The sequence below is a fragment of the Exophiala viscosa genome (assembly GCF_022695815.1).
Source record: "Exophiala viscosa unplaced genomic scaffold EDD37scaffold_3, whole genome shotgun sequence".
Lineage (NCBI taxonomy): Eukaryota > Fungi > Ascomycota > Eurotiomycetes > Chaetothyriales > Herpotrichiellaceae > Exophiala > Exophiala viscosa.
The window spans coordinates 851,525-864,504 of NW_026944355.1; the positions used below are offsets into that span (position 1 = coordinate 851,525).

The 12,980-nt window shown below is 51.9% G+C and overlaps 5 protein-coding genes across 5 annotated transcripts; 3 read left to right on the plus strand and 2 right to left on the minus strand.

Annotated features, from left to right (window-relative positions):
* The first annotated feature begins 22 nt into the window (after positions 1–22).
* On the plus strand, positions 23–3,270 carry EDD37DRAFT_320100 (DASS family divalent anion:Na+ symporter). Its single transcript, XM_062811433.1, has 2 exons — positions 23–2,855; positions 2,910–3,270. Exons 1-2 carry the CDS (start codon positions 221–223, stop codon positions 3,053–3,055), a joined length of 2,781 nt encoding a protein of 926 aa, XP_062671749.1. The 5' UTR covers positions 23–220; the 3' UTR covers positions 3,056–3,270.
* Positions 3,271–3,956: 686 nt separating this feature from the next.
* EDD37DRAFT_320070 (uncharacterized protein) lies at positions 3,957–5,102 on the minus strand. The gene is made up of 2 exons (XM_062811432.1): positions 4,890–5,102; positions 3,957–4,832 (listed from the first exon to the last, which is right to left on the minus strand). Exon 2 carries the CDS (start codon positions 4,755–4,757, stop codon positions 4,110–4,112), a length of 648 nt encoding a protein of 215 aa, XP_062671750.1. The 5' UTR covers positions 4,758–4,832; positions 4,890–5,102; the 3' UTR covers positions 3,957–4,109.
* Positions 4,932–6,313, plus strand: EDD37DRAFT_320162 (soluble NSF attachment protein). The gene is made up of 2 exons (XM_062811434.1): positions 4,932–5,267; positions 5,320–6,313. The coding sequence occupies exons 1-2, from the start codon at positions 5,111–5,113 to the stop codon at positions 6,039–6,041; spliced, it is 879 nt and encodes a 292-aa protein (XP_062671751.1). The 5' UTR covers positions 4,932–5,110; the 3' UTR covers positions 6,042–6,313.
* Positions 6,302–9,019, minus strand: EDD37DRAFT_320068 (phosphatidylinositol 4-kinase). Its single transcript, XM_062811431.1, has 2 exons — positions 7,509–9,019; positions 6,302–7,462 (listed from the first exon to the last, which is right to left on the minus strand). The coding sequence occupies exons 1-2, from the start codon at positions 8,928–8,930 to the stop codon at positions 6,563–6,565; spliced, it is 2,322 nt and encodes a 773-aa protein (XP_062671752.1). The 5' UTR covers positions 8,931–9,019; the 3' UTR covers positions 6,302–6,562.
* A 2,652-nt stretch (positions 9,020–11,671) lies between these two features.
* On the plus strand, positions 11,672–12,517 carry EDD37DRAFT_648322 (GATA-binding protein; the record flags this gene model as incomplete). The annotated part of the gene is made up of 2 exons (XM_062817996.1): positions 11,672–11,908; positions 11,966–12,517. 2 exons carry the CDS (start codon positions 11,672–11,674, stop codon positions 12,515–12,517), a joined length of 789 nt encoding a protein of 262 aa, XP_062671753.1.
* Between the last annotated feature and the right edge of the window lie 463 nt (positions 12,518–12,980).

A 12,980-nucleotide genomic window follows, 5' to 3' on the forward strand; every position in this document is an offset into this window, starting at 1 on the left:
TTCACTTCTCAGTTATCGCATCATTCTTGCCGCGCTGATACATATTGCTCCACTGCTTCTTACACTTGCATGGTAGTTGGTCCCAACGTCGGCTCACATTGCCCCGGTAGTATCGCCGCTAGGGTTGGATTCCCACACACATGACCCGGTCCTCAGACAACTGGTCCCTATTCCGCCCCGCGTCCCTGTTGAAAGACGGCCTCATTCCCTTCCATGTCGAATGCGCGGGCTGCAGCCTCGCAATAGTGCAGGTCACAATCCCCATAATCCTGACTCAGACTCACCTGCGCTAGACGCAGCCTCTGTCGAACTTGTATCACTCGACCACACGAAACAGCCCTCAGACTCTGCCAGAGAAAAAGAGGCACAGCGACTCCGAAAACGACTGCAGAAACTCGAGCAGCTCGCCGAAAGAGAAGAGATGAAGTTTTCCCACAGCATCCAGTTCAATGCTGTTCCGGATTGGAGCAGCAACTACATCTCCTACAGTAATCTCAAGAAATTGATTTATGCTCTCGAGAAACAAATAAACAGACCTCCCGGCGAGCCTCAGGATGAGGAGAGCACCTCATTGCTGGGTGGCCAGCTGGACCCAGACACCACATTCCGGCGTATGTTGGACTCGGAGCTGGACAAGGTCTGCTCCTTTTATAGACTGAAAGAGCTTGAAATATTCGGCGAAGTGGATCAAATTGCAAAGGATGTAGAGGACTACAAGCACGAGACAGAAGACATGGATATGGAGGAGGTGGTCGAGAGTGAGAATCGACGCAAAGTTGGACGATCGCACAGTATTTTCAACACTCCGTTTCAGCGAAAACGGAGGGCTTCCACCATGAGCACGAGTATTGAAGAACGGGACGACAGCGATAGTGATGCTGAAGACCGCACAGCCATGATCAGGAAGAAGCCCAACGGGAAGCCAAGGAGCAAGAGCGGCTATGATACCGGTCCCAATCGTGCAGAGATGGCCGAGTCAAGAGAAGACCTACACGCTCCAGATTCACCAGTCTATCTTAGAAGGAGGCCTAGTTTGGCGTTGGATCTGGAAGGTTCCGACCCAGGAGCAATGTCTGCGCTCTATGATTCAGCCATCACCCTCAAGAAAAGGACCATCGGTCTGTACGTCTCGCTATGCGAACTGAAGTCGTTCATCCAACTCAATCAGACGGGTTTTAAGAAAGCTTCCAAAAAGTACGACAAGGTATGCAACCGGGACATCCGGAAGGACTATATGGACAAGGTGGTCAACCCGTCCTACCCATTCCTCGAGACGACCATGACCCACGTGGACGAGCAGATCCTCAAGACCGAAAAGGTTTACGCGGACGTCGTCACCAAGGGCGATGTAGAGATGGCTAGAAAAGAACTTCGACTCCATCTCCGTGAACACGTCGTGTGGGAGAGGAACACTGTCTGGCGAGAAATGATTGGTATCGAACGCAAAGCACAAGCCGCCAATTTTGGAATTAAGCAGACTCTGCTGGGTGGCATCCAAAATCCTTCAGAAGCCCGATTACAGGGGGACAAAGACCAAGTCGAGACCAAGCAAGTTCGCACTCCTCTGGGCCGTTTCACGTGCCCAAAGTGGTTGTTCAGCTCGAGCTTCTTTGCTCTCGTCGCCATTCTGGGTGTATTCATGGTCCTGCTGTTTGTCCCTATCATGAAGAAACCCGAACAACAGAACTGTCTGGCCATGCTCATCTTCGTATCATTACTTTGGGCCACTGAGGTCATCCCGCTTTTCGTCACCTCATTACTGGTCCCGTTCCTCGTGGTTGTCCTTCGCATCATGCGGTCCGAAGACAAGCCACATGTACGTCTCGACTCTAAAGCAGCAACAAAGGCAGTCTTTGCAGCAATGTGGACACCGGTCATCATGTTACTACTTGGTGGTTTCACCATTGCCGCGGCCTTGTCGAAATATCACGTTGCGAAGATGATGGCCACTTTTGTCCTCAGCAAAGCCGGCACAAAGGCGAGAACGGTACTCATCACGAACATGTTTGTGGGTATGTTTTTGAGTATGTGGATATCCAACGTGGCAGCGCCGGTGCTGTGCTTCAGCATTATCCAGCCTATACTTCGGAACCTGCCTGCGGACAGCAACATGTCGAAGGCCCTGATTCTCGGCATTGCTTTGGCGTCGAATGTCGGTGGGATGGCCTCTCCGATCGCGTCACCCCAGAACATCATCGCGCTGCAGAACATGAAACCCACTCCTAGCTGGCTCATTTGGTTCTTCATCGCCCTGCCCGTCTGCATTATCAGCATCGTGCTGATCTGGCTGTTGCTTTTGGTATCGTTCAAGCCTGGCAGAGGTACCACAATTGTACCGATTCGACCCATGAAGGACAAACTGAACGGCATACAGTACTTTATCATCTCTGTCACGTTACTCACGATTGTGCTATGGTGCACCTCACACCAGTTGGAAGGTGTGTTTGGGGACATGGGCGTCATCGCTATCATTCCTATGGTCTTGTTCTTCGGCACCGGCATCCTCACCAAGGAAGACTTCAACAATTTCTTGTGGACCATCATCATCCTGGCTGCTGGTGGGTTGAGTCTCGGAAGGGCTGTCTCCTCGTCCGGCCTCTTGCATACCATTGCGAAAAGCATTACGGATGGTGTGGCGGATTTCTCAATCTATGGCGTGCTCGTTGTTTTCGCCGCGCTTATTCTTGTGGTCGCGACGTTCATCTCGCACACTGTCGCGGCGTTGATCATCCTACCTCTTGTCCAACAGGTTGGCTCCAGTATGAACGAACCGCATCCGAATCTGCTGGTCATGGGCGCCGCGCTAATGTGTAGCGCTGCCATGGGTTTGCCGACGAGTGGATTTCCCAATATGAGTATGTTACTTTTCTATGCTACTTTGGTTATCCTATGCTAACATTCTGTGATAGCTGCAATCATGATGGAAGTTCCCGAGACTGGCGTACGATACCTCCATGTCAAGCACTTCCTTACGCGGGGCGTACCGTCCTCGATCCTCGCCTTTGGAGTTGTCATTACTGTGGGCTACGGCCTGATGTTGGCTGCGGGATTGTAGTTATGATGAAGCAGGGTATTCCCTATAGGTATTATTTGTGAATGGGATGTGTGTATGCTGGATAGTAGAGGACAGGCATATTGCGATAAATAGAAGGTGTGCACTCGGGAGTGCTCGTACGGACGAGATCTCGTGTCTCGCCTGGGGCAGAACAGTCTTGATACACTAATACCTAAATACCATTTGTCTTTCTGCACACCCATTCGAGCATCTTGCCCATCTTCTTGTCCTTACTTCCTCTAGGCGCCGTCTGGTCCACTGCAAAGGCCCACCTCTGATCCGCCGAAGGAATTTCCAGCTCAGCGAAGGACCTGGGGCATGAAACCCAACCCAGACCAGCTGGGTTGGTGCTTTGAGCATCATTGGTCTTCTTTACTTCCCTGTATCAGGAAGGTTTATGCTGCGGATATTAGCCATGGCTGGGTGGTCTTCACGAGACGTATGTAAATGTGCAGGTAGGACCGAATCTTCCACCTAGACTACCGGCAAAAAAATGTCCAAGTCGCTTGCGTCCAGGATGGTACCCGGAGTATCGACGACAAAAAATGTCCAAGTCCAAATGATCCAGGTTGTCCCCCCGTATCGATAAAGTGTGGTCCAAGTTCAAGTGAAGGACCAAAATTTCCCCGATGACTACCGGCAAAAAAGTGTCCAAGTCCATTGGTGTCCAGGTTGTCGCGCGGAGTATCGGCGACCAAAATGTCCAGGTCCAAGTGAAGGTCCAGGTTCTCACCCAGATCATCGGCATAGAAGCGTCCAAGGCCAAGTTGGGTCCCAGTTGTCACTCAGACTACCGCCAGACCCAAGTCCAAACGTCTTCACAAGATATGTTAACGGGAGCTCCCCCAAGGCGAGTTGAGAATCCGCAGTTGAAGAATCCGTGGGGTGACAAGCTATGTCGTCTGAGTATGTGACACATATTCATGTCGTTTCAGTTGAGCCCCCGTCCATTGAGACGTGCTCTTCTCGGGGCCGGACAGAATCCCTATTTCTTAAAAGTATCGATGTATCCATCCATCCCTAGGTTGTTGGACAGTCGCCACAGAGGACGTCTTCAGCCTGGGTGTTCAGTGTCCTTCCCACTCCTCCGCACGACAAAGTATTGCCCTCTCTTCTTGTCCGCCTCGAAACCAGGGTCGTCGCTGAGAGCGAATGGGTCTTTCAGGCGATCGTCGGCCTTTTCAGGTAGAAACCGTTTCGGCCTCGTGTCCTGGGGAGGTACAGGCTCTGTGTCTCTCCGTCGACGTATCCTGCCACTTTTTCCCCGTCTTTCCTCCAGAGCCAGGAAATGGGCCAAGGACTCCTTCGTGAACTGACTTTCCTGCTGTGCTTCGACGGTCTCGTCACGAATGGCGACTAAAGGTTCAACGCCGGTAGTGTCCACTTTCTGTATCTCCTTTACGAAATGGATTTGCTGAGCCAGTGTTTCCATCATTTCGGACTCTTCAGCCTCATTAGCTGGCGGTGGAAGCGCGGATAGGCGAAGCAGGTGGTGGAGTTTCTCGCGCGTGATCTCGGACTTGTCCAGGTCAGCTGGTGGCATCAGCGAGGCGACCGACCATGTTGGCTTTTCGAGGAGCGAAGCGATTCGAGGGTTGATGTCGATGTGCTTGACCTGCTTCAGAAATCTGTCTCTGTCTGGACTTCTCCAAGGACCAGTGAGCTCCATATGGATGCTCAACGGTCTCGGAATTCGAGGCATGGCTGGGCATGTCCTGCTCAGGATCTACATTCGTTGTGTTGAAGCATAGTATGAAATGAAGGCAGCGTCTGTAAACTTGTGAGGAGAAAGTCGAGTTGGAGATGGTGATTGTGATTGTCTGGGCGAGCTTACATACACCACTCGCGGGGTGACCAGTTGCATGCGCAAGGCTTCCTCATACTTCATCCATCCTCAAATAGATGCCACTGTTTCCTACATAAACGACCAGTTCCCAATTCCCATATACCCCAAACAACAAGATTACTCCTTTCGACCCACCTGGACATTGACAGCCTACACTCGCGCACTCAAACCTTCTATCGTAGCCCTCCCTCCTTACGCCATCACCAATCATGGCAGGCGACCCTCGAGCACTATTACAAAAGGCCGACAAAGCCGCTTCAGGCGCCGGAAGCGGCTTCAGTCTATTCGGCGGACGAGCAGAGAAGTGGGAGAACGCAGCAGACCTGTACACACAAGCAGCCAATGCATTCCGGGTATCAAAGCAGAGTAAGCACTGCAGCACCGTTATCATGACCATAAGCCACTCACACAGAACCAGACCATGAAGCAGGTCAAGCCTTCGAGAAAGCCGCCTCGATACAACAGAGCAAACTCAACGAGCCAGACGATATGGCCAACACCCTGACCGAAGCCTTCAAAGTCTACCGCAAGGACTCACCACAAGACGCAGCACGATGTCTAACCACGGCCATCGGCCACTACACATCGAAAGGCAACTTCCGCCGCGCAGCTACACACCAACAGAATCTAGCAGAGCTCTACGAGATGGAAATCGGCGACCAAAAGAAAGCGCTCGAAGCATACGACACAGCAGCACAATGGTACGAAAGCGACAACGCCGAAGCCCTCGCGAATAAATTGTACCTCAAAGTCGCGGACCTCGCCGCATTAGAAGGCGACTACCAGAATGCCATCTCGAAACTCGAGACGGTGGCCAAAACATCACTGAATAACAATTTGATGCGTTGGTCCGTGAAAGATTACTTTTTGAAGGCGGGCATCTGCCACCTCGCAGCCGGTGATTTGGTCGCGACGAAGCGCGCGCTCGATCAATACAAGGAATTGGACAACAGTTTCGCGAGTACGAGGGAGAACATGCTGTTGACGGACCTTGTGGGCGCTGTGGAGGAGGGCGATCAAGAGGCGTTTGCGGATAAATTGTTCCAATACGATCAGCTCAGCAAGTTGGACAAGTGGAAGACGACGTTGTTGTTGAGGGTCAAGAACGCGATTGAGAAGGAGGAAGAGGACTTCTCATGATCTCTCCTTGTGAGTGGCGGCGCTTCTGGGAGGCTCCCGGTGGTGAGGCTCCCGTCGAGACTGAGTTTGAGCGCGATACGAGGCGTGTTTTGGTGTCCTCTTCCTCATCTGAACTGGTGCGGTGTCCTACGGAGACCTTGTCATGAGATGGTGATCGATGGATCAGACGGAAGAGACCATACTGGCGTTAAAACAGGATTGATATCACAGACATGCGTTGACAGATTATACCATTGAATTGGGACCTCAACCTCACCCATATGATGATTCATTCGACTGGCAGACATAGCTCGTCCTTGCCAATACCTACACAAGTACGAGGTCTTATACAGATATAACCCCTCTGGTCCAGTCGTGATAGATGGTAACATGCCTCCTCCAGCTTTTTTTGCGTCTATAGCATGGGCGGGTGCCCCGTTTCCCATACCCGGCGTTTACAATGCACAAAATTCCGACAGGGTACATTCCGCCCCATGCTGGCTTCTTGCCTTTCTTGCGTATTCGTTTTTAAGTCGGTAGTATCAACACCACGTAAAAAAGGGCTTCTTGCCCTTGATAGTCTCCAACCGCTCAACAATGACCTTGCGCTTGTTGGCCTCCATGTCACTGGCAGCGGCATAACCCAGATCACCTTCAAGGTCGTCACCTTCGTACAGTATAGGAGGCTGCTTCCCGCTGCGAGTGGACATGGACCGCTGCCTTCGCAAACCCTGCCTGGTAGCATTGACGTCGCGGCGGGGAAACTCAAAGCTGAATCTATTCTTGTTCTTCATGGTCGGTCGCACGACAGGAAGGCTGCCGAGACTGTTCCTCGCCTCCTTGTGGTGATCTTTCGAGTCATACCCGGTGCCGATGGCCGGAGGAGGACTCACAGAATCCTCTTCACCAGGCAAAAACGATAGGTCGCCTGCGGTGTCCTCCCGTGTGAGATCGAAGCGGTTCGGGTTGGGGAGTTCGGTGGTAGGTGACCCCAGAAGGTCGTGCTGTGGGATTTGTCGACCAGGTGGTGCGGAAGCATACGACGCTCCTATGTCCATCTCTTCCTGCTGGTCGTACCGGCGTGGTTTGCGACTCATCTCAGTCGAAGGCACGCGCATGGGTACGGCGACAGGCACATCGACCAGGTCGTCCCAGACGCATACTCTGGTTCTCCTCGTCAACTCGAGTGGTCCGTGATCAGCCTGTTTGAGTGTTTCGACGACGTTCCATGCTTGGCCTTTCATGACGGCAATCTGTCGTGCAAACATGCTCTCTTTAAAATCGGAGTCGAGCGCGAACACTCTTCTCAAAGCCAGCTGAGTCTCACCCCACCATGCGGTCGAAGTGAGCAGGGGAAGGAAATGTTCCCGAGTCCTCTTGGAGAATGGCTGTCCGATCAGGGAGACTGGAAGGAAGAGCCAGCCGAAAGGAAAGCTTCGCCACTGGTCTATGTTAGCATGTTGCATTCACGCCGGCAAGAAGACTCACAGCATCAGGATGTTTCCATGGCCACGACAGACTGTTGTCAATGGCTCCTATAGTTATAGCGCATCGAGCGTCTTCTTTTCCTCCGGGCAACGGAGTCGCTGATCGGCTCTCCATGGCCTCAGGCCTTCGATACGGTCTCGAGGTGTTGGACTCCGGCCGTGGGCTTAGCGATGCCTGTCTCAAAGCGGCATCTACGCCCTCTGAGAATCCATTCATTTTGGGCGGTTCTACCACAAGGGAAACTTCCTCGCGCTTCCAGTCGATTTTGATCATCCAATTGTCCAACCCTCGATCCGTATTTCGCATAATGTAATCCAGGATGACTAGTTTCTCTAGTTCTTCTCGGAAGGCCTGTTTTATGGTGGGCGTCCAGGAGAACTTGGGTGCCTGCTCCTGTAGCATGGGTGACTGTATTCGAACAGGCTCGTCATCATCAGATTGGCCGACGCTCGGCATGCAATTAGCCAGCGGCCTTCTCTTCTTTTTATTTTCCATATCGGCTCGGAACTCTGTAGCTTGATCCGGCCAAGGGTTCTCGCGGAGGAAGATGTTCGCATCCTTGAAGCCTTTGAGAAAGACCTGAAAACTGCCAGGCTTTGCGGGTAGACCTTTTTTCCGAGCGCTTCTTCGTTCCCAAAAATCATAGAAGAAGGACCTAGAGGACAACCATACCACGTCTGTATATGGTACTAGGTACGTCCTCAGTTGAACGTCCAGGGTATATGCGGCGGCCTCGGAGACGTAGGACAAGTTGGGAATGAGACATGCCCTGCCGAAAGCAAAAGGGAACAGGTTTCTGTGTAGCCATTTCGTCCATTTTGGATTTCGTGACGCATATGGCTCCTCATCCTTGGGTTTGAAAACTCCCACAACCTTGCCTGCACTGTTGCGTGCAAAATAGCTCCCGGAGCTACCTTGCGTGATCATCTTTGGGTGCATGCCGTTTTCGATCGCGACTCTGACACTTTCGACGATGTCCCCAAATTGTTGTCTGGTCATTCGTTGAGTTTCGGCAGCGGTATAGGTAGCCAGTTCTTCGGCAGTATAGGGGTTGACGCCCGGAGGTGCTTGGAAGACCGAGTGATGTATCTCTAGATGTTCCTCCTCCTGCGTCTTGCCTTTGACTGAAGTGATCTTGAACTTTGAGGCAATCTCTTCTGCCCATCTTTCTAGTCTCGCATTGATGGCTTTGATGTCCACTCCGGATGAGTTGCTCCTCATCCGTCTCGGAGGTCTTCGAGGATGATCGTTGTAGGCTCCGGAGCGCATTCCCTCTCGGGGACCAGGTTGTATGGATGCATAACGCGTCGTCAAGGGTGGGTTGTTATATGTTTCCTCATCAGACTCCTCGTCTCCCAAGGGTTCATCTTCGTCCGCCTGCGCCAGACGGGCGTACCCTGAGGTTGGTCTATGACGAGGCATTAGTATGACTATGTTGTGTCCATATGTGTGCGCAGGGTAGTCGCTTGTAAAAGTCGCTTTAGTAGGAAAGGAATGCGTTGAACAGAGTAAGAGGTAGTTAACAATAATTCATAGGTAGGTTCCGTTCAGGGCCAGGAAATCGTTGTGCATTCCGGCTCGGATGATGATAAGGCCTGGATATGTGGTACTGTAGCGCGCCAGGGGCGGCGAAGAATACGTGGCTTCCCGTAGGGGGCTCGCGATTGGCGGAATGCCACATGCATGCGCCTGGAACGATACTCGATAGGCGTTTCTTTAGCCGGAGAATCCTTTGGTTCTCGATTAAAAGGTACCTAGGTACGTACTTGCACAGAATAACCTCAACTAGATTGCCCTCCTGTCACCCTCTACATGAGCTACAATCGATAGGACCAAAGTCCTTTTGTTCAAATCCAAGGGCGCGCTCCTATGGTGTTGCGCTGTTTCGTCCATGTGCAGAACTGGCCAGTTGGAGGTGCAGATCTTGCATGCCGACATCTTCGTCTCAACTCTCATTAGGACTTCGTCTGGGAACGAAAGGTGCCCATACTACTGACTGAAGAGAATTGCCAATCAGCACCGCTCCGACGTCTGCATCAGCGAATCTGCGAGGCTGACGTCGACTGTTCTCGGCGGACTATGTGACGTCCATTCTCATTGTGCATGGCGGTCTTGACATACTTCTTACATGCCACATAGCCTGACGGCAACGGAGCCGGACATTATCCAGGTCCATCTGCAGGACGAGTCGCTCTGAATGTCCTTATCAGAAGGATGGTCGTCACTACGTGTTGATGCCACTTGACGAACTGATCTCTGTCTCTATGTTGATGGCGTCCTTCATCTGCGGCTACGTTCAGTTGCTTTTATCATGACAGCAAGCCATATTGTCGTAGAACCTGGTAAGCCACTTAACAAGACATGATCATCAGCCACGATATGGATACAATGAATCCTCCGAGGTTTCGATCTGTGCGACAAAGACAGGTATTAATTTCGAGTTTAAGAGAGGCCATCTGCTGTGACGCCTGACAGTGGTCTCGCTACTTTTATCTTATCGCCAGTTATCATAGTCGAAAAGCAGGGACCATCCCGTTCTAGCGAATGATCTAACACAAGCGAATGTGGACAGGAGATCATGACGCCTGCCACTTTGGCTGCCGACTGCACAAAAATATATCATCCACGATCACCTCCAGTCTGTCATGTCAATCCATGGGGATTAAGTCAACGTCTTTGATGTCAAATATCAATCTTTGACCGCGGGCGGCTATTCCCGCCACTGCTATACACATGTTTGACTGTGGCACAGGCGGCAGGAAAAGGGGGCATCGGAATTCGGACCTCCACTCTGAGATTGGGCAATTTCGTTCCTTTCCCCAGATTTCCCAAATGTGCCGAATCAACGCGTATCCGACTCTTTGTACGACCCAGACTGGCTGCCGTTCCGTTCCAAAGCATTCCAGAGCGTGTTGAATTAGTCGCGAGATGCAGCGATGAGAGGCTTGACTGGAGAAGATGAATGCACAAGTGGTTTGACGTATCCTGGTCCAAATGCTGCTCTGACTAACGTGTTATCAACCTCCACCAACGGCTTCATCTCAAGCGACGCGTCTAAGCTCAGACAAGGCGCAATTAAACATCTCGTTAGGCTGACGGGCGGGCCCAATGTTCTTCTTCTCCGTTGATGGGACCCCTAATCTTGATGATGGTATTGGATATCAGCAAAAGTCTCGTTGATTCCCGTCTATCGATAGCGGTCGTCTGATTCTCTTCAGCCCGACCGATACATTCCTTTATCGACAAGACACTCGTTTGTTGCACCGCGTTGTACTGCTTTTTGTTCCTTTGCCTCGATATCGGGGCGTCCATTCCTTTAGAAATAGCATCACCGTTGAGACCACGGCTCTGGTCTCTGTATCACCGCGAGCACGGCGTCCGCAGTCGCACCACCGCTCTATCGGGCCTCACCGAATGAGCCTACCTACCGACCACCATCTACACCGGTGAACGAGTCGAGGCTGGGGGAGTATAGTGCACCAAGAAGAGACGATTCACGAGCACACTCACCGTTACCACCCTCGGCCGCATATGGCAAGGACATCTCGCGACCGTCATCGACGGCACTACCGAATGCAAACAGTTTCTTGTTCAATCAACCTCAATTCCACAACCGAAGCGCGAGTTTGAGCCTTGGGAGGGGTTATCACTCAGAACCACGGCCTGCACTGCCAGGACTATCATCTTTGACATCCCTGGCCACGGCTGGACCGCCTATGAGGTACGCGCAGATGAAGACGAATATAACAGAAGATGAGACCACACGATTGACTTGAAGGATACAGGTCATTCTCTGCCACGTATGGATCTCCTCTGCATCACTATGGCATGATGCCGCCGATACCGACACCAGGCATTGCCGGAATCGCAGGAAGTGCACCGGTGAGTGATTCTGCTGGCTGTGGCTGATAAACATGCCAAGCCTTTTTCCTGGCAGCGCGGGGATTGGCGCTTCTTCTGTCAATCCCATCCACTCGCTTTTTTGCTTACGCCGTTTTTCCCGCCCACTTGTCCACCCCCATTTATTTTCCTTGCTCTCCAATGCAACCTGACCATTGATTGTGAACTTATCGCTCCTCCCTGCGCTGCCCTACACAATTTCTTTATCTTATCGCAAACCCATTTCCCTTTTCACTTCCTGTCGCTCTCCCGCAACAAAAGTCATGGCGGCTTCATTACCCAGCGCTGACCACAATTTGCCCTTCACGCAGCCTGTATGTCAAAATTGTCAGACCTCCACCACTCCCTTATGGCGGCGCGACGAAGCTGGTTCCGTCCTGTGCAATGCCTGCGGACTTTTCCTCAAGCTACACGGCCGACCTCGTCCAATCAGTCTCAAAACAGACGTAATAAAAAGTCGCAACCGAGTCAAGACCGCCAGTCAAGCACCCAAGAAGAAGGTATGCTATCGCAGGACACCTGTGGATGTTTGCGCATATGCTAAAGCTCATGCGCAGTTTGAACCAAATGGCCTTCCCGCCTCTCAACCCGAAATTACCACCCCCAATGGCCTCAACACGCACCGTCGCGTCTCACAAATGGCCGCATCGGTGACCTCTGATCGTTCGCATTCACCAGTGTCACGCACAGGCACACCTGTCGTCCACCACGACCCGAACATTGCCCCTCAACACCTCTTTGATGGCGCCTCGGCTATGCCTGAACATCATGCGAATGGATCATCGCCCTCGTTACCGGCCCTGCACACTCTGAACCAACCTTCCCCTCCTGGAACCAACGCATCTGCTCACGACAGACACTCTGAGTCATTGACTTATGATCAGCTCCTTGCCGCCAATACCACTCTCCGTACACGTGTGTCCGAACTTGAAGTTATCAACATGGTATATTTGGACAACGAAAATAGCTTGCGCAAGGAACGGGACAAGGTCGTCAAAGAACGTGACGATCTGAAAAGGCGAGTCGACGAGCTGGAAAACCAACTTCATGAAGTCAACAACCAGGAACATCTCTCGAAAAAGCAACGACTGTCGCCTGAATTACGATAATTGTTTGGCCACATTGAAAGGCGACATGACGATATGCAACGCGAAAGCGTCGCATACCAGCCACTCAGACGCCTTAGAGCACGAAGGACGCTCAAATCTCGCCCGCACCGCCACAGTCATCATTGATACCCGACGGGAGTTGGACGAAATTTTTATGGTTGGCGCAGGGAAGAGCCAGCAGAGTTGGTAATGATAATATTGCTATCGCGGGACACGGATGGCGTTTCAGGCGAAGTTTTTGGCCAAGGGGACTCGCAGACTGTAAAGTCTTTTGGATGCGAACCCACATTTGTTCCGAGGTCTGGACAAGATAGGTCAATGGCTTGGGAAGAGCTCAAAAGCACGCGTGCATGGGTTGATAATCTACCGGAAGATGCTGTCCAACGCCCTAATATCATGTTGTTGATGTCTCCCTTTTACGATTCAGCCTTCCCACCTTGCCATGGCCTATGAGGAGGACTCC